Source organism: Salmo trutta, chromosome 30 (genome assembly GCF_901001165.1).
Source record: "Salmo trutta chromosome 30, fSalTru1.1, whole genome shotgun sequence".
Lineage (NCBI taxonomy): Eukaryota > Metazoa > Chordata > Actinopteri > Salmoniformes > Salmonidae > Salmo > Salmo trutta.
The window spans coordinates 11,472,848-11,499,967 of NC_042986.1; the positions used below are offsets into that span (position 1 = coordinate 11,472,848).

Sequence of the window (27,120 nt, forward strand, 5' to 3'; positions counted from 1 at the left end):
AGATTATGAATATTATCTATATTATTAAGTTATTATTTAAAAGCATTGAAGATGTATCACAATCAGTAAAAACAATCAAGCTAGCTAACTAGCAGATTCACATCTATCATCAATGATCTTCTCCTGATGTCAATCATGTCTGAAACTGTCAATCATATCTGTAACAGTCAATCATAACTGTAACTAGTTCCTTCTATTTTTTGTTTCTATTTTACTTCCTTCTAATTTGTGATGAGTGTGTTGTTGGGGGGAGGGGCAGTTTGAGTACCTGCCCCCTGAAAGGTCCATGCACGGCCCTGCTGCTAACCGCCACAGCACGGTCAGGTAGTCAGTCAGTCCAGTATTAACTCAGAACTAAGGCCTAGCTATCGGCCTGAAAAACAGTCCCAGACCTACAACAAAGGTTCAAATTAGGTTCATACGACTATGGTACAAACCCTTTGGAAACACATGAAATAGTTATCTAAGCCTAACCTCAGTCCAGGTAGTGTTAAGTAATGTGATGGTGACTCTACTCGTAGACAGCTATGGTAGGTAGTGTCAGTACCTGACTTACTGGGACACCTGGATCTATTCACTGAATTATTGGACAGGTGAACTTGACTAACGCTACGCCAGGGCGCATGTCTCATGCGGTGACTGGAACAGACTCACAAATGCCTCTGGGGAGCTGAGTTACCGCAGAACGTAACTGTTATAATACTATGAAGTAGGACCAAAGGAAGAGCTATAAAGACCAAGCACTTTCAAATAAAAATGGAGAAATAACGTGAGGAAGGAGACTGCAGTCCAGTTGACTGACTCTCTCCCTCCCTGTTGCCAAAAGCAGCTCAGTTCAAAGGGTTTGTTTAAGCTCCTTAAAATACTCTTTAAATGAAATATAAAAAGTTGAATGTTTCTGTTCGGAGTCAAATGGCTTCTTTGAGGAGTTTATTTAAAACCACATGGGATATAATACAAAGTGTATTTTTCAAAAACTCTAAATCATGTCTAAAACGTTTATGCAATGCAGGCAATTGGAGTTAAACACAACAAGAGGCAATATGAAGAGATGGGACTGCATAACCGGCCTGATTCATTAGCTCCCCCTGCTGACGAAGACCAGACCTGTCACAGACAGGAGACATGGACATTTCTCTGCTGCTCTGTCTGCCAACTGAAGACAACATTAGCACAAGTGAGGGAACAAGGCTTTGCTGTGCCATCCTCTGAAATGTATGAGTTTGTCAACCGACTGGAGAGATGTAGATGATTAAATGGAAATCGGACAGAAAAGGGCAGCAAAGAAGAAGAGTGGGGGAGAGATTGAGGCTGGGACAGGGCTGTTGCTTGCAGTTGAAAACAAGGCTTCCCTCCCTCCCTCCCTTCCGTCCATCCCTGTCCAGTCACCAGCGAGCTTCTCAATCCTCCCCTGCTCCTATCCCAGTCCAGTCCCCATAACTAACAGGACTCGTCTTAATCTCCTTACATAACGTCAGCCCGTGACCTCGGCCAAGGAGACGGGTTGCGTCAGTCGGACAGGCTTTGTCCCAAATTAACTCCTCCTCCCACCGGTGCACAGATCAACACACACACACACACACGATGTAGACCAGGGATGTCAAACAAATTTTGTCTGTGGGCCGTATTTGGTCTTCGCCAAGGTCCGGAGGGACGCACTGATTTAAAAAAAATATATAAACAATAGTCCTATCCATCGCTTTTGGAATTTTCGACGCTCCATGACTATCCAGCTTTCATTTCGGTGATTCTTAGTAACATGGAAAAAGTGAAGAGACTGTATAATATAGGCCCATTATAATTTCTACACAGTTTCGATATGGTTTTAGTCTTTTCAATGTAGACAGAGGGTTGTTTTTCCCCTGGTAGCAAAAAAATCCTACAATAAAAAAAAGTTTACTCAAACCACCCGGGGGCCTGAATGAGCCGGCAGGACTTGAGTTTGACACGTGATGTAGACACGTGTTTTTTTGTTAAAGGGAGGGACCGGTTGCTCTGTCACAGAAACTGAGGGTGAAATACATCTTATCCAGATTGAGAGAAGTGGACCGTTTTGGGGAGAGCCGAACGACCAGACAGACTGCTTTGGTTCATCTGGCCGTCTGGCTATGGTCCTGTTTTCAGAAAGCAGCAGCTTCAAAGGAATAATTCATTTCACAGTCTAGTGGCCAGACACACTGCCTCACGCCTCGTACCCTTTTAACACCTAACAGAAGAAAAGGAGTCTCTCCCTAATCAGGTTGTACGTAGCAGGACCTCACCATAGAGCTTCAATATTCTGGCTACCTCTACGAGGGTAAAGGTCTTATGGGGTCAAGTTGGACCTCATGTAGCCTAAGAGTTCTGTCCAAACGGACAATCCAAATGAAATAAAGTTACACACTGATCTCTCCTCACTGTGGATTTATTTGATAATGATTTGGGCTCAATGATTCAGGTTCAAAGGGATAATCCCTAACTGACTGGCCCATCCCAGGATGCGAGTCTTACCTTCGAGGCTTGTCGACGGTCAGGGCACTCAGGATGCTGGCACACCACCCAGTCCTCCTGAACAGGCTTCTCGTCTGGAACACACAGCAGAGGAAAGACCATGAGAAACACACACCTCTGTATAAGATCACACACTCACACACACACAGACCTAATAAATGTGTCACCCTCGGCCACTGCCACTCTAACTTCCGCGATGAATACAAAGTCCTCCCCCGCCCTCCCTTTGGGCAAATCTGACCACGATGCAATCTTGCTCCTTCCGTCTTATAGGCAGAAACTCAAACAGGATGTACCAGTGACGAGAACCATCAAACGCTGGTCCGACCAATCGGAATCCACGCTTCAAGATTGTTTTGATCACGTGGACTGGAATATGTTCCAGTCAGCCTCAGAGAACAACATCAACCTATACGCTGACTCGGTAAGTGTGATAAAGAAGTGCATTGGAGATGTTGTACCCACTGTGACTATTAAAACCTACCCTAATCAGAAACTGTGGATGGATAGCGGCATTTGCGCAAAACTGAAAGCGCGGTTCACCACATTTAACCATGGCAATATGTCTGAACATAAACAGTGTAGTTATTCCCTCCGCAAGGCAATCAAACAAGTGAAATGCCAGTAAAGGGACAAGGTGGAGTCGCAATTCAACAGCTCAGACGAGATGTATGTGGCAGGGTCTACAGGAAATCGTGGACTACAAAAAGGAATCCAGCCACGTCACGGACACCGACGTCGTGCTTCCAGACAAACTAAACACCTTCTTTGCCCGCTTTGAGCATAATACATTGCCACCGTTGCGGCCTGCTATCAAGGACAGCACCACCCCCTCTCCTTCTCCGTGGCTGACGTGAGTAAAACATTTAAACGTGTTAACCCTCGCAAGGCTGCTGGCCCAGACGGAATCCCTATCTGCGTCCTCAAAGCATGCGCAGACGAGCTGGCTGGTATGTTTACGGACATATTCAATCGCTCCCTATCCCAGTCTGTTGTCCCCACATGCTTCAAGATGGCTACCATTGTTCCTGTACCCAAGAAGGCATAGATAACTGAACTAAATGACTACCGCCCAGTAGCACTCACTTCTGTCATCATGAAGTGCTTTGAGAGACTAATCAAGGATCATATCAACTCCACCCTACCGGCCACCCTAGATCCACTTCAGTTTACATACAGCCCCAACAGGTCCACAGGCGACGCAATCACCATCACACTACACACTGCCCTATCCCATCTGGACAAAAGGAATACCTATGTAAGAATGCTGTTCATTGACTACAGCTCAGCATTCAACACCATATTACCCTCCAAGATCCTCATAAAGCTGGAGGCCCTGGGTCTCAACCCCGCCCTATGCAATTAAGTCTTGGACTTTGACGGGCCGCCCTCAGGTGGTGAAAATAGGAAACAACATCTCCACTTCTCTGACCCTCAACACTGGGGCCCCACAAGGGTGCGTGCTCAGCCCCCTCCTGTACTCCCTGTTCACCCACGACTGCGTGGCCATGCACACCTCCAACTCAATCATCAAGTTTGCAGACGACAACAGTAGTGGGCTTGATTACCAACAATGACGAGACAGCCTACAGGGAGGAGGTGAGGGCACTCGGAGTGTGGTGTCAGGGGAACAACCTCTCACTCAACGTCAACAAAACAAAGGAGATGATCGTGGACTTCAGGAAACAGCAGAGGGAGCACCCCCCTATCCACATCGAAGGGACAGCAGTGGAGAAGGTGGAAAGTTTTAAGTTCCTCTGTGTACACATCACAGACAAACTGAAATGGTCCACTCACACAGACAGTGTGGTGAACAAGGCGCAACAGTGCCTCTTCAACCACAGGAGGCTAAAAACATTTGGCTTGTCAACCAAAACCCTGACTAACTTTTACAGACGCACAATCGAGAGCATCCTGTCGGGCTGTATCATAGCCTGGTACGGCAACTGCACTACCCTCAACCGCAAGGCTCTCCAGAGGGTACTGCACAACACATCACCGGGGGCAAACTACCTGCCCTCCAGGACACCTACACCACCCGATGTCACAGGAAGGCCAAAAAGATCAAAGACAACAACCACCCGAGCCACTGCCTGTTCACACCGCCACCATCCAGAAGGCAAGGTCAGTACAGGTGCATCAAAGCATTTCGCTACATTCACATTAACATCTGCTATCCATGTGTACATGATCAATAACATTTGATTTGAAAACATACTGTAAACCCATCAGGCCTGAGAATGCTCTATGTAAGAGTTCAATTGAAAGACCTAGAAATGGGCATTGTTGCCAAAAGTGTCCAGACATGACAGAGCAGGACTGCAATAACTTTCCAAGAACCTTCTAATAGCAGACCTGTCCACAATGACGACTGTGTCTCTCCCACTCTTTCTTATACTCCATCTTGTGTATATAATATGTTCAACAACAGGCTCCAGGATCGATGACGACCATCCCATCTAGCAAACTAGAATCAATGAAAAGACAAGTGGTGAGTGGCTAGTGCCCTGGCTAGCTGTTTTGAATAAGAAGCACACAGACTGAAGAAATCTCAATATCAAAGTGATTCCTTCACAAAAACACAGAAGCTACCAGAAACTAAAACAAACCCAGTTTTGAGCCCAAAAGTTAACTCTCTGTTTGTACATGAGCTACAGAGAGAGGACCTCAAAAGTACCTATTAACCTTCTTAAAATTAGATAAAACAAGTCTTAAACCCCACTCACGCCAAGAAACAGGTCTGGATCAAGGGCTGCGATATAACTTACTAAAATCCCCCAAAACACACCTGTTGCTCTTCCACTACAGGCATGGCACAAGGCAGGGATAGCAGCAGGGCAGGGGCTATCCCTCCCAGAGTCTGTCCCTCCTGCCCTGCCTGGGAGCAGGCCGAGACGTGCTCTCACTCATCCTGGGCCTCTGCCAGCACCACCTCTGTTAATGACTCCTTCTAGGTTTACAGGGAGCACACTGCCCAGGGAACCACACATTTTTATTGAGCTTTTTTTCCCCCTTTCTTTTTTTTTTCCTTCTTCAGGGGCACTTTTCCTCAAACTACAAGTCTTTATGACACTTGTCTAGTCCTAAAGGCAACAATGTTGTTTTGCACTGAGGAACCATTTTCAGCCAGTGCAGAGGAAATGGAAAAGCCCCACTATGAGGTCCGCAGAGGCACCCAGCCACAAGAGGTGACCCAAGCTCCAGGTAATGGCCGACCAGGGGTCTGCTTCTGGATCTCTGACTCCTGACCCTGTAGCAACACTCTCTCACCTGTAAAGTTCATGTTATTCTGTCTCTCATATAGCTAGCTGCGTATCCCTTTGTATACCATACCTTTACTATGGGACTCTTCCTCCCGCCCTCGGTCTTCCCCCTTTATCTCTCCAGCTCACTCGCCTCCTATCACGGTCTCTCCTGCTTTGGATCACTTTGTACCCTCGCACTCCACTTTTCCCTTTCTCTGCCTATTTGCCCCTCTCCGCCTGTGTGTCTCTCTCTCTCTGATGAACAGGAATTCCTGAACTCAGCACTGCTGATTAAGCCAAAAAAACAAACAAACATAAGGCCACATGTGACAGCAGACAATGAGTTGTTGCACACTAAAGAGACAGCAGAGCGTTCAGTCTGCACAGCCGTTCCCTTGCTCTCTCTACAGCTCCCAGTGCCTCAAGTCTTAGACATAACATCAATAAACAAGACACAGCATTGAGTGGCAAGCAAGTAACTTTTATACACCAATAAATAGAAAAGGGATGTGTCAGGCCATGATAATGAAAACTGGATATTTTGTACCATGGCCACAATTGGCCGAAGACCCACTAGTCCGATACTGTGTGCTGTAACCAACTCATCCATCATTGTCAAGTCAAAGGCCTACATCATGGTCAAAAGGTATTGGATAAAGCACTTAGGTAGAGGTAGTAGCCTGGTGGTCTAGTCTAACTCCCTCGTTTACCCATAAACCTTACATTACCTCATTCTCCCTCAGACCCTCACAGCCTCACCAGCACAGCTCCATGTTTAGGCAGAGAGAGGCAGAGCCAAGAGCACGTTTAGCCGCAAGCCTTGAGCACACTTTTATAAGGAATGTTAAGAATGCCTCAGTCCTGCATTCAATTTGCTGAGCTTTGCCGTGGCACATCGGGCGTCTGAGGCTTATCCATTCTCTGTTTGTTCCGTTTTATTCCCCCTCTTTCATTTGAAGGGGATTGAGGGAGGGCGATTGTCTGAGCCGGTTGCACACAGGCCAGGAAGAGGATTATTATGCAATGGCCGCCGTCGACCATCTCCTAGAAGACAAAAGACAGATGGCAGACGGAGAGCTGCTGCCCTGCCAGGGAACAAGGTGTTTTCTAGGCCTGGGGCTGGCAGAGTTATGTTGCACTGTATTGCGCTGCATGTGTCAGCATAGCTTATTTCAGTGTCAGAGGCGGGCTGGAAGGAACTCTACATCAGGGCCAAATTGTCCCAGCAAGAAGCCCCATTACAAAGAGATTCATTGTTAAGATGTCTTAAGAGCATCTGCTATAAAAAAAAAAAAAAACCTTTTCCCGGCGCTACCATTGTGTGATGTAACAGGGGAGGCAAAGATGAGGATGGGAAATGTGAGTCAGGGACTTCCTTACAGGCTGCCCCCAGGTGGTAAGGGTAGGCAACAACACATCCGCCACGCTGACCCTCAACACGTGGGCCCCTCAGGGGTGCGTGCTTAGTCCCCTTCTGTACTCCCTGTTCCACCCCGACTGTGTGCCCGCGCACGACTCCAACACCATCATTAAGTTTTCCGAGGACATGATGGTGGTAGGCCTGATCACCGACGATGATGAGACAGCCTATAGGGAGGAGGTCAGAGACCTGGCAGTGTTGTGCCAGGACAACTACCTCTCCATCAACATCAGCAAGACAAAGGACCTGCCCGTAGCCAACAGGAAACGGAGGCCTGAGCACGCCTCCCTTCACATCAACGGGGCTGCAGTGGAGCGGTTTGAGAGCTTCGAGTTCCTTAGGGATGTGGATACTATCATAATTCAAACACACCAACACAGTTCTGAAGAGGGCATGACAATGCCTCTTCCCCCCAGAGGGCTGAAAAGATTTGGCATTGGCCCTCAGATCCTGAAATAGTTCTACAGGTGCAAAATTGAGAGCATCTTGACTGGCTGCATCACCGCTTGGTATGGCAACTGCTAGGCATCCGAACGTAAGGGTAGTGTGTACGGCCCAGTACATCGCTGGGGCCAAGTTCCATGCCATCCAGGACCTCTATACTAGACAGTGTAGAGGAAGGCCCTAAAAATTGTCAAAAACTCCAGCCACCGAAGTCAGACTGTTCTCTCTGCTACCGCACGGCAAGCGGTACCTGAGCACCAAGTCTGGGACCAAAAGGCTCCTGAACAGCTTCTACCCCCAAGCAATAAGACTGCTGAACAGTTAACCAAATGGCTACCCTTTCTATTTGCATTGACTCTCTTGCACACTCACTGGACTTTGCCCACACACTCACACATACTACACTGACACTCCAACACACACACTTTCACACTCTTCACATACACTGCTGCTACTCTGTTTATTATATATCCTGATTGCCTAGTCACTTTTACAGGGCTCCCGAGTGGCACAGCGGTCTAAGGCACTGCACCTCAGTGCTAGAGGCGTCACTACAGACCCTGGTTCGATTCCAGGCTGTATCACAACCGGCCGTGATTGGGAGTCCCATGGGCGGGGAACAATTGGCCCAGCGTCGTCCGGGTTTGGCCAGGGTAGGTTGTCATTGTAAATAAGAGTTTGCTCTTAACTGACTTGCCTAGTTAAATAAAAGGTTAAGTAAAAATGTAATAAAACATTACCTCAATTATCTCATACCCCTGCACATTGACTCGGTACTGGCACTCCTTGTATATAGTCTCGTTATTGTTATTGCGTTATGATTTCCTTTTGTAGTATAAAAAAAAACTGCATTGTTGGGAAAGGGTTCGTAAGTAAGCATTTCACCTTCTACACCTGCTGTATTCGGCACATGTGACAAAAATTTAGATTTGATTAATTAGACCACCATTACTGAAACCCTGGCAAGTACTCTTGTACACTCAGCAGAAATGGTGGCCTGAGCGGAGCAGCCTGGGCTGCCTGGCTGGGCCTTGTTATTCCAGTACAACAAACTACGGACCAGCTGTTATTAATGTAGCAGCATATTCAGTGGCAGTCAGTGGGGCCTGAACAAAGTCATCCTGTTGATGTTGTTTTACCCCTGTAGTGGCGCACACACACACACACACACACACACACACACACACACACACACACACACACACACACACACACACACACACACTTAAAAACACAGCCACACAGTGCTTCCTCCACTACCAAAGTCCCCAGCAGTGCACAACAAGGAGAAACTATTCAGAACAGAAGAGGGGCAGATCACTATTTGGATGCAGAAAAAAAAATGTATTTCACTGATTTGTTTGAGTTTCATGCTGTGTCTGGACAACAGTGTACAACAACATAGTTGAAAAGGGGAAATACATTTTCAGTTCAATCGAATGTTGCAAGAGACAACTGAAAAGTCAAAAAAATTAAAATTAAATGCATAATTAAAAGCATAATTCTGTCCAAAGTAAGAGTATTAGTGCACCTACTTACAATACTCTTCTAACCATATTTGAGAGGGTCATGTGGGGATCATTCATTACATAAGCAGAATGTTTGAGGGCCATAATGTCTAACTGAGCAGCACCATACAACACCAGGTCATTTCAGTTGATTATTTAATGTGATTTGATCCCGTGTCGGGGCATTTTCTTCAAGGGCTATGGGATGAAATGGCACAGAGCGAGAGGGTGGAGAGGTATGTTCCTCCATTATTGGGGCCTGCGTCCTGATTATAGGTTAAGGAATGCTACAGTAGTGTGTACTACATTCAGGGAATATGGGGAGACGGACAGGACTGCCCAAGCCCCAGCCCCCAGCAGTCTTAGAAAACAAAATGGCTACCTAAAAAAAATATTTTAAGTGTCACTCAGCTGACCCTGTAGTAAAACCCTTTTGGGTTCCAGGTAGAGCCTTTTTTTTGCAATTATTATTTATTACATTTTTTAAGAACGCAGTCCCCTGCGCAACCCATACCCCAGCCTAGTTGAGAAATGTTTTCAGGAGCAGTTGAGTTGAGGCTTAATTACAGGGACTGTGGGACCAGGTGAGGATCAAAGACCCGCCGTTCAGTTCTATCTGTGGCAGTCAGACATTCCACTTCTTCTAGAACACGAAGGTCTACTCTGCAGACACCTGATGCTGCCCAGCGACTCAGCAGACAGAGCAGAGGCAGACCTCCAAGAAACTGCTGGCCTGGCTGGGACTGGGAAGATTGGATAAGAGAATTCCAGTAGCCAGCCCTAGCCCAAAGTTATTACATCCCTTTTCCCTTTCACTAATGGCATAGAGGGCAGTGGATGGAAGAAAGCAGAAGCTTCAAAAAGCAGAAGCACTGAGTGGAGAAAGACAGTAACGCAATTCAGCAGTCCTCGTGTCAGTCCCAAAAGACACCCTATTCCCGATATAGTGCACTACTTTCGACCAGAACCTAGTCAAAAGTAGTACACCTTATAACAAATAGGGTGTCATTTGGAACGGCGACCGACTGTATGCACTCACTCCTTCTTCTGTGGTAAATATTTCATCTCCGCAGCAGCAGCTGTTCCTATCCCCATTTGCTTCTCGGCTACTCTCATTTGAGGTGCTCTCTATGCCAGGTCACTGAGTGTCGAGTGCTTTCCACGGACTGAACGGAAGAAGAGAGCAATGGAAAGAAAAGAAAAAGCTTTCCATGATGGTGCTGAAATTCTGGAGGTCAGATCTCTGATGTATAACCACATGGCATCGCCATCTGCTAGCAGAGAAACCGGCTACATTTCATTCTTCAAGTTGGTCAGTGTCATATGACAACGTGGCTGATTCAGATCAATTATACAACATCATAGGCCTAATGGTAAATGTCAAATGCTAGGCTTCATGGAGTCAGTTACCATGATCGTCTTCCAATGGAATCAAATTCCCCCTGCCAGTGCCATTCAGTCTGAATGGAAGTAAGCATGTAATGAACATGTTATTACTCACATACCACACAATCAGCCAGGTCAATGGTCCAGCCCTTGAATATATATATATATATATCGGATGTGTGTACTTCTTATCCCGTTTGATCGATCCTAACGCTTACCGTACAGATCATGGATGACGTCCAGAGAGGAAGACCAGGAGTAGTGCTCTGCCACCTGCTCGGTGAGGTAGGAGGGGAGGGTCTCCAGCTCATACGCCCCCCTCTTCTTCCAATACAGGAACATTGTAGCCTCACTCTCAACCCTAACTAACTAACTATGGACCTTAACTCTTCAACCTTACCTAAACAACCTTCAAATCCTGTCCCCCGATCACTGTAGTCGACTGACAATAATGCCACACCGACATTATGCATTATTTTACCCACAACTACCTACATCTTCCTTTCCATCCTACATCAAACCCATCTCTGAATCCATCTTCAGACTGCAACTCTCCAATGTAGTCCAACTCTTCAACTCTGCCAATAGCTCATTCAACTTCATTCAAAAAACTGCACCTGCAAAACTAGGCTATATTACCTCATCCAGCTCAACCACTAAACACTTGCTTTGAACCTTCTCTCCAAGCCATGCACCAGAGCTCCTCACTTCAGGTCCAACTGGGCATAAATGAGTCAAGATTTCCATTTTAACTGGGTTTTAATTAGCTCTCTGAAGAAACCAAACCACTGTCTTGGTTTGAAACAGTCTGTTATTCAGATCACTAACATTAAACAAAACAGCTCTGACACCTGATTTATCAATGCCCTCCAGGATCTGTATTGAAGATCCAACCCAGCAGAAGAAGACAGATCTAAACCCTCAACTCCAACTGTGCTCTGGTTCCAACACCTTGAAGAACCTAACAGATCCTCCTAATCCAAAAACCATCAACTAAAATGTTTTTCTATGGTCTTGGTAACTTGTCTCTTCCAGTTGCTCCTTCAGTCCTCCTGAAGTTAAGGCGTTATAAGCATCCAAACAAAGAGAAGTCCCCTTCCGTCGTCCCCTTCAAAGCCATTCGCTTGAGCTCCTGACTTTACAGTAGATGTCAAAACAATCACTTCTCCTAAAATCTCCCGCAGTTCCATCTTCCCAAGGTAAAAGTACTTTGTTACTGCAACCTAGTGATAATTATGTTGTCATCATCCTCCCTTCCTCCCCAACTTTCAAAAACGTCTGCGCGACAAGCCGACAAGCTGTTGAGTGTCATAGCCTGTGTAGGATGTATGGACGATAGGGGGGCATTCGACCCACTCCACTCCATCAGACAAGCAATGTATTCATACAGAGGTGCGTTGCTATGCATGCTGGGATTGGCAGTCTAGGGCCAATGGCTTTCTAACTGGACAACACAAAGATCTCTTTTAAAAATGTACTCCTACACAGAGAGGAGAACTTTCTTTATGTTTTGGGCAAACTGTAAAAGCCTGAAATATTTCTGCATTAATTAGGCTGGCTAGAACCTTGCTCTGTCTGTCTCCGGAAAGATTTATTATTTTCTTTATGAATGCAACAAGTCTGTGATGGCTATGTTCAGCTATTTCTGCGGAGGTACAGTAGTACAATACAGAGACATTGGGGAACTGTTTCTCAGAGAGAGAAGACAGACATAGTAAAACCAAGGCCCTTTTGTAAAAAAGGCCACATACAGACAGAAGATGGAACATTTCCGCTCTGCAAATCAAGGATGGTTTAAAACCACACCAGTAAGTCATCAAATCTATTGACAAAACATTTTCTCAACGTCGCTCAAAGGTTGATTCACTGTTATTGTACCTCTATAATAGGAAAATGGAATGAAATACTGTGAGAACCCACTGTGCTAGCCATGGAAGGGAGGGACAATGTCACACAAAGACCCAAATGTCCAATTTTGGGATGAGAAATTAGAGGGTAGGATGGGAGCCGATCTGCTCTGCCGCTCGGGGCTTTGCAGACATATGGTAATCATCTGGAACAGCTTTGAGTGCACTGCTGCTTGTTATTTAATGATGAGACCAGTCATGGGCTACAGCATGACAACTAGTGCCTGCTGCAGCATAAGGGCCTATTTCCACCCGCCTCCTGAAGAAACAAACGGAACTAGTAGAAGAGGCATTTAGACAAGTAGTCTCCCATCCCTTTCATCATCTCCCAAACAACCTATACAAAGAAAACCGTCTTTTGAAGGGGACATGTCATTATTCTGCAAATTACATCTAATCAGATTCTCAACTACAAGACATGTGGATGGGCAAACACACATTAGTGAATAGTAGCTTGTCCAGGGGAGTAAAATGAAAAATCACTCATACTAACTACCAGGTATATAGTCTATATGAATCATCTCCTCTGTAAACTTTGAAGTACTAAATGGGGAGTTTGAGGAGGAATGAGTTTGATTGAGTGTGGGTACAAATCTGTAACTGGGGGAGTGTGTGTGTGTATGCCGGAGAAGGAGTGTGTGAGTGAGAGTGTTGACAGAGGGAGTGCAGTAGAGCCGAAGGACTTGTGCGTGCCCATGTTGAGGAGGTTTGGGGTTATATTTAGAAAGGTGGCCCATCATAAAGGGACTGGTTAACTCTTCACCACCCAGGCCAGCTGCAAAGCGCAAGCGCCAGGGAATTGAAGGGAGGTCTATCCTATCAGAGCATCTGGACACCACGGAACAAACTACAGTAAATAGTTCATCCAATGGCTTCGTCCTTCAGGGGCAAAAATGTGTTTTGACGTCTAGTATTAAGAATAACATTCGGACGAAAAAAATAATAAAAAGTGTGCTGAACTCAGATACACTAAGAAACAGGAAGCTTGTCTGTCCAGGAGAAAGCATTCAGACTGCTGCTTGCAGAGACAGGCCTGTGTTGTCTTCTATTGACTCTGCTCATAAAGAGCAGCAGCGCATCCACTGACACCACATGCAGAACTAGTGATGCAGATAAAAACTTTGCATCCTGGTCTTTGTTGTGCTTCTACATCAATGAGCATGTGCTGTGCCGTTCAGAGACAATGTAACAGGCCTTTGGCACAGGCACGGCGAGGCAGCCTTTTCCACTGGATACGCTATAGAGAGCAACCCTCCCATACACACGCAAACACGCTAAAAATGATTTAATTTGTAAACGTAAATATATTCTAAATACATTCATCCCAATCAAAGACACCAGTACATCAGCTACCCCACTATTCATGTGCCGCAAAAATAAAGGGTGTGATTGTGTGTTCATTCTCGCAGAGAAAATTGCTATCAGACATGCAATTTAAAAAGTCCATCTTGAAACCACCAGTTAAGAGGGACAAACAACTGGCATTGCTTTCTTCAGCTTGTTGATATGAAGAATCCTTTAATTGAAACGGCATGGCTGAAATTGCAGTGGGTCTACCCTCTGAAATCCTCGCAGAAATCAAAACACTCATTCTCAGAGTGAAAATACGGTTATTGTCAGGAGGGCTCTAATGTTCATAAACAGTCATTTGGGCGGGTGTGTGTGTGTGTGTGTGTGTGTGTGTGTGTGTGTGTGTGTGTGTGTGTGTGTGTGTGTGTGTGTGTGTGTGTGTGTGTGTGTGTTTATTTATAGAGGGACACTCTCAGAGGTAAACATATCTCCAATATCTACTAACTTAATGAAGCACTGTGTGTGACCTTAGGCTAGCCCCTTGTAATTATCCACTCGTTTCTGAAGAGCAGGGAAGCCACAGGTCCAATTTAACAGGGTGTGGTTCTCTACAAGAGCAGTAGAGAATGATGGTTTAGAATTAATAGTGATCATCAACTCATTTGAAATGCATTACCCAAAGTGTGGTAATTAAACTACTTTATGTGCCTCCATAATGAGACTGGACCAAAACAAGACGAAATGCTCAGCTGGACAGATTGAGCACAGAACAGGACCTATAGGACTCAAATCCACATATTAAATGTGGATTGCTCCATTACTGAATTAATAGACTTAAAAATCAGGATGATCTGGCACAAAACGACAACTCTGATGAGAGAATCTGATAACAAACTGCATCGTAACACACAATAGCCTCTGCTATCACATAACGCATGTCCCATCTGACTGAAAGAGGTTAAGTATCTCTACCTCCCGGAGGGTAAAAGGCTGTGTCACTGTGCCACCTGTAACTCCAACCCCAGATCCCCCAGCCACAGGTCTGGGTCTCTGAAGAACATCCCAGCTAAAACGAGTCTAATAGGGTCATTCCATTTTATTTCAATTACTTTTTGATCGCACCCCTTTTGATTTGAATTCATCTTTTTATACATATTTGCCCATGGTAGAAGGGGTCAGAAAGTAACTTTTTGAACCTTAATGCCACAACATTTTAGGAGATTGAGCACCTCTAAGTTTTGCATACCACCATGACACATCCATGTAAAATATAAATGATTGATATCATTTAAAATCTTAAAAACAGGGTTGGCAAAGTATATTATACATTTCTGAAAAAAGTTTAATAAAAACATTTTTTTTTAAACTTTAACAAATGATCTAAAAGCACGTAAACTTCTTTATTTTATTTTTTGCATACGTTGCAGTTTAGACCCTATTTTATACATCATCGGAGGTGTTTGTGTTGTGCCCACTATCAGATGAGACACAGCATGCTCTTGAATACAGGCTGGGTGTCATGTCCTAGCTGATACATGTACTAAAATGGGAATGGGCAATTCAATGGTAATACAATTATTATTTTTGATGTATGCACAAAGAAAGCCAACAATTGGAAGTTAAACCATACAATGCACAGGGACCAATTTCAACAATTTCCACTGAAAATTGTACAAAAACACATTTACTTGAAGATCAGTGATCAGGATGTAAAGTTTCATAAATTAATGGTGATAAAATCCTCCTCAGTTTAAGTGACCGAGTTTCCCCAAACAACTGCGTACTATGCTGTCCAACCTTGTCAAACATCCATGGACGTTGAAAACGTATGTCCGGTGCTCAATGGTTATGAGCAGAAAATAACAGTATGCCAGTGAAAGTGAGGACAGAGCAGGTGACTGGACTGTGTGGTTTGTGACTACCGTAATTTCAGGACTATTAAGCGCACCTGAATATAAGCCGCACCCACTGAATTTAAAAATATATATTATTTTGAACATAAATAAGCCGCACGTGCCTACCGGTACATTGAAACAAATTAACTTTACACAGGCTTTAACGAAACACGGCTTGTAACAAAAAAAAAAGACTCATTAAGACCAAGCTCCCGTGCAGCAGCTCTATTTCCTTTTCCAACAGCCAGATCAATCGCCTTCAACTTGAAAGCTGCATCATATGCATTTCTCCGTGTCTTTGCCATGATGAGGGTGACAAAATGACTACCGTAATCAGAATGATGGGAAGTTTGAGAGCGCTCGATTTAATCTAAACAGTAAACAAAAAAGTTGTCTGACCTTAACCTGTTCGGCAATTTCATTGGTCTAATGAAAGCTTCATGCCGCCAAAAAAACTGAGCACGTCACAGAATGTTTTTTTTTGTCTAAAAAAAATTTGAAAGCGGGAAAAATCCATATATTAGCCGCGTCATAGTTTAAGCCGCGAGGTTCAAAGCTGGGAAAAAAGTTGCGGCTTATAGTCCGGAATTTACGGTACTATAATTTCCCATTTTAGCCAATTCAATTGTGGTCATTCTGTTACTGATTTTTCAGTCAGTCATTCTGTCAAAGATTTTGTGAGAGAATGACATGTTTTAAAATCACTTCATAAATAATAATCAATTGGTATCAGTAAAAAACACCAACTGGTTGGTCTACATTTACAGAATGACAATATTTCTTAAACTTACAGAAGGCAAATAATTTCTGCAAAAATAAACAAATGTTGATATTAGTTGTCAAGGGTATAAACTTCTACATTATGTTTTGATGCAATTCTAATACCTTACAACTTTTTCCTGGTTGATGTTTACTAAGAACCTTTTTCCATCTGTTTGACCAGCAATCAAAGGCTTTACTTCTAAGATGGAAAATAGTTGAAAAATATATACAGTACAGGTCAAAAGTTTGGACACAGCTACTCATTCAAGGGTTTTTCATTATTTTTACTATTTTCTACATTGTAGAATAATAGTGAATGCACCAAAACTATGAAATAACACACACATGGAATCATGTAGTAACCAAAAAAAAAAAGTGTTAAAAACAAATCAAAATATATTTTTTATTTGAGATTCTTCAAAGTATCCACCCTTTGCCTTGATGAATGCATTGCACACTCTTGGCATTCTGTCAAACAGCTTCACCTGGAATGCTTTTCCAACAGTCTTGAAGGAGTTCCCACATATAATGAGCACTTGTTGTATGCTTTTCCTTCACTCTGCAGTCCAACTCATCCCAAACCATCTAAAATTTGGTTGAGGTCAGGTCATCTGGTGCAGCACTCTATTACTCTCCTTTTTGGTCAAATAGCCCTTACACAGCCTGGAGGTGTGGTGGGTCATTGTCCTGTTGAAAAACAAATGATAGTGGGACTAAGTGCAAACCAGATGGGATGGCGTATCGCTGCAGAATGCTGTGGTAGCCATGCTGGTTAAGCGTGCCTTGAATTCTAAATAAAATCACAGACAGTGTCACCAGCAAAGCACCCCAACACCATCACACCTCCTCCTCCATGCTTAATGGTAGGAACTACACGTGCGGAGATCATCCGTTCACTTACTCCGCGACGCACAAAGACACGGTGGTTGGAACCAAAAATCTCAAATTTGGACTCATCAGACCAAAGGGCAGATTTTTATTTTACCTTTATTCAACTAGGCAAGACAGTTAAGAACAAATTCTTAATTACAATGTTGGCCTACACCGGCCAAACCCGGAAAACGCTGGCCCAATTGTGCGCCACCCTATGGGATTCCCAATCACGGCCGGTTGTGATACAGCCTGGATTCGAATCAGGGTGTCTGTAGTGACGCCTCTAGCACTGAGATGCAGTGCATTAGACCGCTGCGCCACTCGGGAGCACAAATTTCCAACAGTCTAACGTCCATTGCTCGTGTTTCTTGGCTCAAGCAAGTCTCTTCTTCTTACTGGTGTCCTTTAGTAGTGGTTTCTTTGCAGCAATTTGACCACGAGGGCCTGATTCATGCAGTCTTCTCTGAACAGTTGATGTTGACATGTGTCTGTTACTTTAACTCAGTGAAGCATTTATTTGGGCTGCATTTTCTGAGGCTGATAACTCTAATGAACTTATCCTCTGCAGTAGAGGCAACTGTGGAGGTCCTCATGAGAGCCAGTTTCATCATAGCTCAATGGTTTTTGCGACTGCACTTGAAGAAACTTTCAAAGTTCTTGAAATGTTGCAGATTGACTGACCTTCATGTCTTAAAGTAATGATGGACTGTCATTTCTCTTTGCTTATTTGAGCTGGTCTTGCCATAATGTGGACTTGGTCTTTAACCAAATAGGGCTGTCTTCTGTATTGCACTCCTACCTTGTCACAACACAACTGATTACCTCAAACGCATTAAGGAAAGAAATTCCACAAATTAACTTTTAAACAAGCCACACCTGTTAATTGAAATGCATTCCAGGTGACTAACTGAAGCTGGTTGAGAGAATGCCAAGAGTGTGCAAAGCTGTCAAGGCAAAGGGTGGCTACTTTAAAGAATCTCAAATATATTTAGATTTGTTTAACATTTTTTGGTTACTTCATTGTGTTATTTCATAGTTTTGATATATTCACTATTAATTCTGCAATGTAGAAAATATATCTATTTTTTTAAATGACCTAGCTGTGGATTGTGTGTAGCCCAATAACAAGGCATAGCATAGTTGGGAACGCGCGGCCAATCAGTCAATGAACATCATGCTGACAAAACAGACCTTTCGCAATATTTCAAATACAAATCGGAACCAAATTGTCTCCTGCTGAAAAGAGAAGACTAATCTGTCTGCTGTAGGCTAAATATTTCATCAACTTCCAAATATTGTTTACAAAAGTAAAACAAGAGCAAGTGTAACAGTGTAGGTTCCGTCCCTCTCTTCCCCCCAACCTGGGCTCGAACCAGGGACCCTTGCACACATCAACAACTGACACCCACGAAGCATCGTTACCTATTGTGCCACAAAAGCCACGGCCCTTGCAACGCAAGGGGAACAACCACTTCAGGTCTCAGAGTGAGTGACGTCACTGATTGAAACACTATTAGCGCGCACCGCCGCTAACTAACTAGCCATTTCACATCGGTTACACAAGATATAGGCTTTTGGCACAAATGCATCTGCCATCACCAGCAGGTGAGCTGTGCATCCTTGGGTGAGTCAGTAAAACTGGAAAGCATGTTTAGGACTATCATTTCCTCCTCATATTGTAGCCTACAATACGCGTCTCCACACACACACCTAGGCCTACGCTATTGATGGATTCAAGGTCGTTTTTATTGATCTCAGATTCCCAGTGTCAAACTAGCCTGTAATTTCAATCATTTGTTCAGTATTAAAAAAGATTCTGCCAAAGTCTCCAGTCATGTAAAATTATTTAAATTGCATGAAATGCATTCATAAAAAAAGGCCACATTTCTCCAGACCCGAGGCTACTAGAATGTTCCCCATGTGTGCAACTTCTCTAAGTGCCTCTACTGCTCTGTGGTGATATGCATGCAATGCTTCATTATAAAAGGATAATATTACGTAGTACCTTATGGAATCAATATTATGCCAAATGTAAATCACCAATCCACATATTCAATTCACTATCCAAACACCTTTGAATTTGTATATCGAGGGCCTTAAGTAAAATGACTGCCATAAAGATTTGCACATAGGAGAGATATGCGCAAACATGACATATGGCAAACCTGCAACTCCATATTTAGAAGCGCTTAGGTCACCTGACTTTTGGCAGGGATTTGACGACAAGAAAAAAGACAAGTTCTCATGCGTAGACAAAAAGTTCTCACACAAAGAAAAAAAGTTATCACGGTAGAATGCGACTTGTAGTCATAGAAAAAAAGTTGATCCCATTGATGCTGTGGACCCGGATCACTGGTTGCTGCAGAAAGCAGGGGGTAAGTGTAACCGGTGTGAAATGTGTAGCTAAACTCAGCAAAAAAAAGAAACATCCTCTCACTGTCAACTGCGTTTATTTTCAGCAAACTTACCATGTGTAAATATTTGTATGAACATAAGATTCAACAACTGAGACAAACTGAACAAGTTCCACAGACATGTGACTAACAGAAATGGAATAATGTGTCCCTGAACAAGGAGGGGGGGGGTCAAAATCAAAAAGTCAATGCAGCTGGTGGCCAAACCAGATACTAAGTACTGCAGTGCATCTCCTTCTCATGGACTCCACCAGATTGCCAGTTCTTGCTGTGAAATGTTACCCCACTCTTCCACCAAGGCACCTGCGAGTTCTCTGACATTTCTGGGGGGGAATGGCCCTAGCCCTCACCCTCCGATCCAACGGGTCCCAGTCATGCACAGAATGAGCAGTATGGCTGGTGGCATTGTCATGCTGGGGGGTCTTCATAGGATGAGCCTGCAGGAAGGGTACCACGTGAGGGAGAAGGATGTCTTCCTTGTAACGCACAGCGTTGAGATTGCCTGCAATGATAACAAGCTCAGTCTAATGATGCTGTGACACACCGCCCCAGAGCATGATGGACCCTCCACCTCCAAATTGATCCCACTCCAGAGTACAGGCCTCGGTGTAATGCTCATTCCTTCGATGATAAACGCGAATCTGACCATCACCCCTGCTGAGACAAAACCGCGACTCGTCAGTGAAGAGCACTTTTTGCCAGTCCTGTCTGGTCCAGCGATGGTGGGTTTGTGCCCATAGGCGACGTCGTTGCCGGTGATGTCTGCTGAGGACCTGCCTTACAACAAGCCTACAAGCCCTCAGTCCAGCCTCTCTCAGCCTACTGCGGACAGTCTGAGCACTGATGGAGGGATTGTGCGTTCCTGGTGTAACTCGGGCAGTTGTTGTTGCCATCCTGTATCTGTCTCGCAGGTGTGATGTTTGGATGGACCGATCCTGTGCAGGTGTTGTTAGACGTGGTCGGCCACTGCAAGGACGATCAGCTGTCCGTCCTGTCTCCCTGTAGCGCTGTCTTAACCCTCCCGTTGTCTCGGCCGGGTCAGAGCGACCCCCTGGCTCGGCCATGTGTTAGCCCTCCCGTTGTCTCGGCCGGGTCAGAGCGACCCCCTGGCTCGGCCATGTGTTAGGAGCTGTTCCCCCGCATCCAGGCCGGGTCAGAGAGACCCCGGGGGAAGCGTTAGAAATGCGTATGTTATAACCTCCCCCCCCGCCGTTGGCCGGGTCAGAGCGACCCCCCCCCCCGCGGTGCGTCAGAGAGGCTACTAATATTGTCAGGAAGAAGAAGATGAGGACAAGGATGAGGACGATGGTGAGGAATACGACCCCGCCGAGCGTGAGGCCGCCGACGCCTCACAGTCCCGGTTTCAGCGCGGCTCAGGTCCTGGAACAGATAGCCTCCAGTGTCGAACGAGAAGACGAAGAAGACTTCTGTGATTCCGAAGAGGAGGACGTTTCGGAAGACGAAGACGGCGAGGAATACGACCCCGAACGTGACGCGGACGACTCGGCCTTGCGGTCGTGCTCCTCTTCGGAGGAGGAGGAGGAAGAGCGAGACACGGCCGCTGCCCGAGAGCGAGACAGAGAGCCAGAGCCAGAGCAAGAGGACACAGCGGCGGTGGCCGGCCAAGCCCGAAGGGAGACGTTGCTGTCAAAAACCGGCAAAATCAAAATGGTCCTCCGTGGCCTATCGCGGCCCGGACCTGCCCCGCGCCGTCCGCCACCCCGGCCCCGCGGTGACGCCTGGCCCTATGGCCTGCGCGCGCTCAACATCGAGTCCACCTTCCGGCTGTTTGTCACGCCGGCGATAGAAAGGATCATTGTGGACATGACAAATCTGCAGGGGGTGAGAAAATACAGCGACGGCTGGCGACCCATGGACTCCACCGACCTGTGCGCCTACCTAGGGCTGCTAATCCTAGCGGGCGTCTACAGGTCCCGGGGCGAGGCCGCGGCCAGCCTGTGGGACGCGGAGAGCGGCAGGACCGTGTTCCGAGCCACCATGCCGCTCAAGGTCTTTCACAAGTACTCGAGGCTGCTGCGATTCGACGACCGCCGGTCGAGACCCGCGAGACTCGCCGCCAACAGACTGGTGGCCATAAAAGAGGTCTGGAACCTGTGGGAGGAGCGGCTGCCGGCCCTCTACAACCCGGGGTCCGACTTGACGGTGGACGAACAACTGGTCCTGTTCAGAGGTACCGTCTGCGTGTATCTGTGTGTATCTGTGTGTATCTGTACGTACGTGTACTATAGAGAGGTAGCGTCGGCGGGTAACATAAACGCTGTGCGCCCCCAATGATGAGCCAGCGGTAGTATAGAGAGGTAGCGTCAGCATCATCATCAGCAGCAGCAGTAGCATCAGCAGCATGACGCTGCTAATCTCCTTCCTCTCAACCCGGGGTCTGACTTGATGGTGGACCAAACACTCGTCCCGTTCAGAGGTACTGTCTATGTATCTGTGTATCTGTGTACGTGTAGTATAGCGTCAGCAGTAGCATCGGCAGCAGTAGCGGTAGTGTGTAACATAAACGCCGTGCGCCCCCAATGATGAGCCAGCGGTAGTAGAGAGGTGTAGCATCAGCAGCATCATCAGTAGCAGCGTCGTCGACGCCGCCGCAGCTAATCTCCTTCCTCTCCCAAAAGGGCGCTGTACTTTCCGACAGTACATCCCCAGCAAGCCGGCCAAATACGGCATCAAGTCGTGGGTGGCCTGCGACGCCAAGTCCAGCTACGCTTGGAAGATGCAAGTCTACACCGGTAAGGTGGCCGGCGGAGCCCCCGAGAAGAACCAGGGCGCGCGCGTCGTCCTCGATCTCACGCAGGGGCTGCCGGGTGGTCACAACATCACCTGCGACAATTTCTTCACCTCCTACGAACTCGGGCCAGCGGCTCCTCGAGAGGAACCTCACCATGGTCGGCACGGTGCGAAAGAACAAGCCCGAGCTCCCTCCCGCGCTGCTCCAGTCAAAGGGCAGACATGTCTCGTCCTCCAGGTTCGCTTTCACGCCCACCGCCACTCTGATGTCCTACCTGCCAAAGAGAAATAAGAACGTGCTACTCCTGAGCACGCTGCACACGGAGGCCGAAATTAGCGATCGCCGCGACCGGAAGCCGGCCCTCATCCTAGACTACAACTGCAACAAGGGCGGCGTGGACAACCTAGACAAGGTGGTCGGCACCTACAGCTGCAGACGGATGACTGCCCGCTGGCCCCTGGTCATCTTCCACAACATCCTCGACGTGTCCTCCTACAACGCCTTTGTCATATGGCGAGAGATCAAGCCCGACTGGATGCCTCGGAAGCGGAACAAGAGGAGGGTGTTCCTGGAGCAGCTGGGAAAGGCGCTTGTCAAGCCCTTGATACAAAGAAGGCAGCGTCTCCTCCGCACCGAAGCCGCGTCCACGCTTGTCAAAGTCCTGCAGAGTGCGGACCACGACGCGGCTCCTCCGCGAGCCCGGGAGCACGCCGCTGGCCCGGACGCCGCTGGCCCGGACGCCACCCCGCTAGTGGCGAGTAAGAGGTGTCAGCTCTGCCCCCCCAAGAAGGACACCAAGACACACACGGTGTGCTGCAGGTGTAAGAAATACATCTGCAAAGGCTGTTCGCATGCCTACTGTCACACTTGTGCCCTCTGGGCCTTTAGCCGAGACGGGACAGGGTGACCCGCCGGGGACACGGGGAGTAGGCAGAATGGGAGGACAACGGGAGGGTTAAGCGTCTCACAGTACGGACATTGCAATGTATTGCCCTGGTCACATCTGCAGTCCTCATGCCTCCTTGCAGCATGCCAAAAGGCACATTCACACAGATGAGCAGGGACCCTGGCATCTTTCTTTGGGTGTTTTTCAGAGTCCATAGAAAGGCATCTGTAGTGTCCTAAGTTTTTCATAACTGTGACCTTAATTGCCTACCGTCTGTAAGCTGTTAGTGTCTTAACCTCGAAATCGTCCCAACTACGTAACAGCCAGTGGAATCCTGTGGCGCGTTATTCAAATACCTTAGAAATGCTATTACTTAAATTTCTCAAACATATGACTATTTTACACCATTTTAAAGACAAGACTCTCGTTAATCTAACCACACTGTCCGATTTCAAAAAGGCTTTACAATGAAAGCAAAACATTAGATTATGTCAGCAGAGTACTCAGCCAGAAATAATCAGACACCCATTTTTCAAGCTAGCATATAATGTCACATAAACCCAAACCACAGCTAAATGCAGCACTAACCTTTGATGATCTTCATCAGATGACACTTCTAGGACATTATGTTATACAATGCATGCATGTTTTGTTCAATCAAGTTCATATTTATATCAAAAAACAGCTTTTTACATTAGCATGTGACGTTCAGAACTAGCATACCCCCGCAAACTTCCGGTGAATTTACTAAATTACTCACGATAAACGTTCACAAAAAAACATAATTATTTTAAGAATTATAGATACAGAACTCCTCTATGCACTCGCTATGTCCGATTTTAAAATAGCTTTTCGGTGAAAGCACATTTTGCAATATTCTCAGTAGATAGCCCAGCCATCACAGGGCTAGCTATTTACACACCCACCAAGTTTAGCCCTCACCAAAGTCAGATTTACTATAAGAAAAATGTTATTACCTTTGCTGTTCTTCGTCAGAATGCACTCCCAGGACTTCTACTTCAATAACAAATGTTGGTTTGGTCCCAAATAATCCATAGTTATATCCAAATAGCGGCGTTTTGTTCGTGCGTTCAAGACACTATCCGAAAGGGTAAATAAGGGTTACGCGCCCGACGCGTTTCGTGACCAAAAAAATCTAAATATTCCATTACCGTACTTCGAAGCATGTCAACCGCTGTTTAAAATCAATTTTTATGCCATTTTTCTCGTAAAAAAGCGATAATATTCCGACCGGGAAATCGTGTTTTAGTACAAAGAGAGAGAAAATAAAAACATGGTGTCGCCCCGTGCACGAGCCTCAGTCTGATGGTCCTCTGATAGAGCACTTACCAAAGGCGCTAATGTTTTTCAGCCAGCGGCTGGAATTACATCATTCAGCTTTTTCCCGGGTTCTGAGAGCCTATGGGAGCCGTAGGAAGTGTCACGTTACAGCAAAGATCCTAAGTTTTCAATAAACAGAGCCAAGAAGCTCAAGGAATGGTCAGAGAGGGTACTTCCTGTACAGAATCTTCTCAGGTTTTTGCCTGCCATATGAGTTCTGTTATACTCACAGACACCATTCAAACAGTTTTAGAAACTTTAGGGTGTTTTCTAATCAAAGCCAATAATTATATGCATATTCTAGTTTCTGGGCAGTAGTAATAACCAGATTAAATCGGGTACGTTTTTTATCCGGCCGTGTAAATACTGCCCCCTAGCCCTTACAGGTTAACGACCATTCCACAGATGCATGTTCATAAATTGTTTATGGTTCATTGAACAAGCATGTTTAAACCCTTTACAATGAAGATCTGTGAAGTTATTTGGATTTTGATGAATTATCTTTGAAAGACAGGGTCCTGAAAAAGGGACGTTTCTTTTTTTGCTGAATTTAGTTAGCGGTGCGTGCTAATAGTGTTTCAAATAAGTGACGTCACTCGCTCTGAGACCTTGAAGTAGGTGTTTCCCCCGTGGATTTTGTGGAGCGATGGGTAATGATGCTTCGAGGGTGACTTGTCGATGTGTGAAGAGCGTCCCTGGTTCAAGCCCAGGATGGAGCGAGGAGAGGGACGGAAGCAATACTGTTACAAAGTCTGATCCCATATCCTACTTTACCTTTTACATGACTCTCCTGGGGAAAACAGTTAGAGGCCTCAGGAATACTTATGTCTCCTTAATGCTCATCGTCTGTGCAACATGAGAAAGCGGATGGATTATAATTACTTACAATGTATGACATATCCTTCACATTTACTGGTGTTAACACACTGGCCAGCTAATTCAACTATTTGGGTGATGAACGGGTGTACACCGCAATAGTGTTGCAAATATAGAGTAATCTTGGGCTAGGGTTTCAATTATTTACGTTGGACATACTATGGTTACACATATGGTTAACATATCTTTACCATACTATAATTTCTGCAGCCTTGAAAGGCAGGCATCAACATGGCCGAACGAGAGGCTGCCAGCAATTTATAGAAATCGCTTTCTATGGGTCCAAACCTTTTTTCTATGAATACAGAAATCGCTTTCTACGCTTGAGAACTTTTTTCTTTATATGACTACAAATCGCTTTCTACCATGATAACTTTGTCTTTTTCTTGTCATCAAATCACTGCCAAAAGTCAGGTGACCTATGCGCTTCCAAATATGGAGTTGCAGGCTTGCCATATCTGTCATGCGCATCTCTCTCCTATGTGCAAATCTTTATGACAGTAATTTTACTTAAGGCCCTCGATTTACAAATCAAAAAGTGTTTGTTTGTGGATAGTGAACTGCATTTGTGGATAGCGATTGACATTTGTGGATTGGTAATTTACATTTGTGGATTGGTGAGTTACATTTCTGGGAAAGTGATTTACATTTAGCATGATATTGATCTCATAGTACCTGTCTTGACTGAATCAACCTGGGAAAAGCTAGTTAAACTAGCTAATGTTACTAGCTAGGCTAATTGAGGCTGCAGTGCATGCGCTCTCATCCTACAGTTACAAATAACTCCATTCAGAATATTAAGTAGCAGCCTATTGTTGTAGTCTCTCCTTCTCATTTGAACTAACTTTTAATTAAGTCATTTTAATTCCATCTGCCATTGATTAGATAGTCGCCTACATTTTGACCCACACGGGGGCTCTCTGACTGTAGCCTATTACCGCTTTGACGACTTATGATTGGCCAACAACAAGCTACATGCGCCACGCTCCACTCTCGTGAAAAGCAAGAGCAGCTCCATAAATTATAAAAATGTCTCTCTCAACTGCAGCTGTCGCGTTTGGCTCTGTACGGGCCCTTCCAGACAAGTCAGTTAAAATGACACATACCCGAGACAATCAAATCAGATCTGACCCAGACCTGTGACATTATTTAGAATTCTGGATCCGGACCCGCTCAGGTACCAGATCGAGTCTAGGGTGTTCCGGTACCAGTGGATCCATGAAGACCTCTACATGATGTCTCATGGTAGAGTGGGGTATGCAAAATGGGGCAACTTTGAGTACCTCCATCTCTTAAATGTTTGGCATTCAGTTGCAAAAAGTAACTTTCTGACAACTTCCACCACAGGCAAATATGTATAGCAAGTTTATTTTTTAAGAAAGGGGTCTGGTCAAAAAGTGATTGAAATCAAATGTAATGACCCAATAGCCCCACAATCCGGGTGAGACCTGATAACAGAACAACGACAGAACAATGTAATCATTTTTGGTTGCCCTGGCCTCCCATGTGTTTTAAAGAGCCCTTTGTAAAAGAGTGTAGGATGATGGGGGGGAAAATATGTGCGAGGGCTGAGGGAGAAGGAGGGGGGAATGACCTCCAGCTGTGAGAGCAGGTTTATGTCTATGACTTCA

The 27,120-nt window shown here is 45.6% G+C and overlaps 1 protein-coding gene across 6 annotated transcripts in view; it reads right to left on the reverse strand.

Annotated features, from left to right (window-relative positions):
* Window positions 1-27,120, reverse strand: part of plekhg5b (pleckstrin homology domain containing, family G (with RhoGef domain) member 5b) — a 79,287-nt gene that overhangs the window by 42,419 nt on the left and 9,748 nt on the right. The window contains exons 1-2 of one of the 6 annotated variants that reach the window (XM_029722718.1): window positions 10,712-11,454; window positions 2,491-2,564 (exon numbers count right to left, since the gene is read on the reverse strand). In XM_029722718.1, the coding sequence (XP_029578578.1) occupies window positions 2,491-2,564; window positions 10,712-10,835 (198 nt within the window). In that variant the 5' untranslated portion in view covers window positions 10,836-11,454. Of the gene's footprint in view, window positions 1-2,490; window positions 2,565-10,711; window positions 11,459-27,120 lie in introns of those variants that run through there. The other 5 variants (XM_029722717.1, XM_029722721.1, XM_029722720.1 and 2 more) reach the window with 5 other exon arrangements.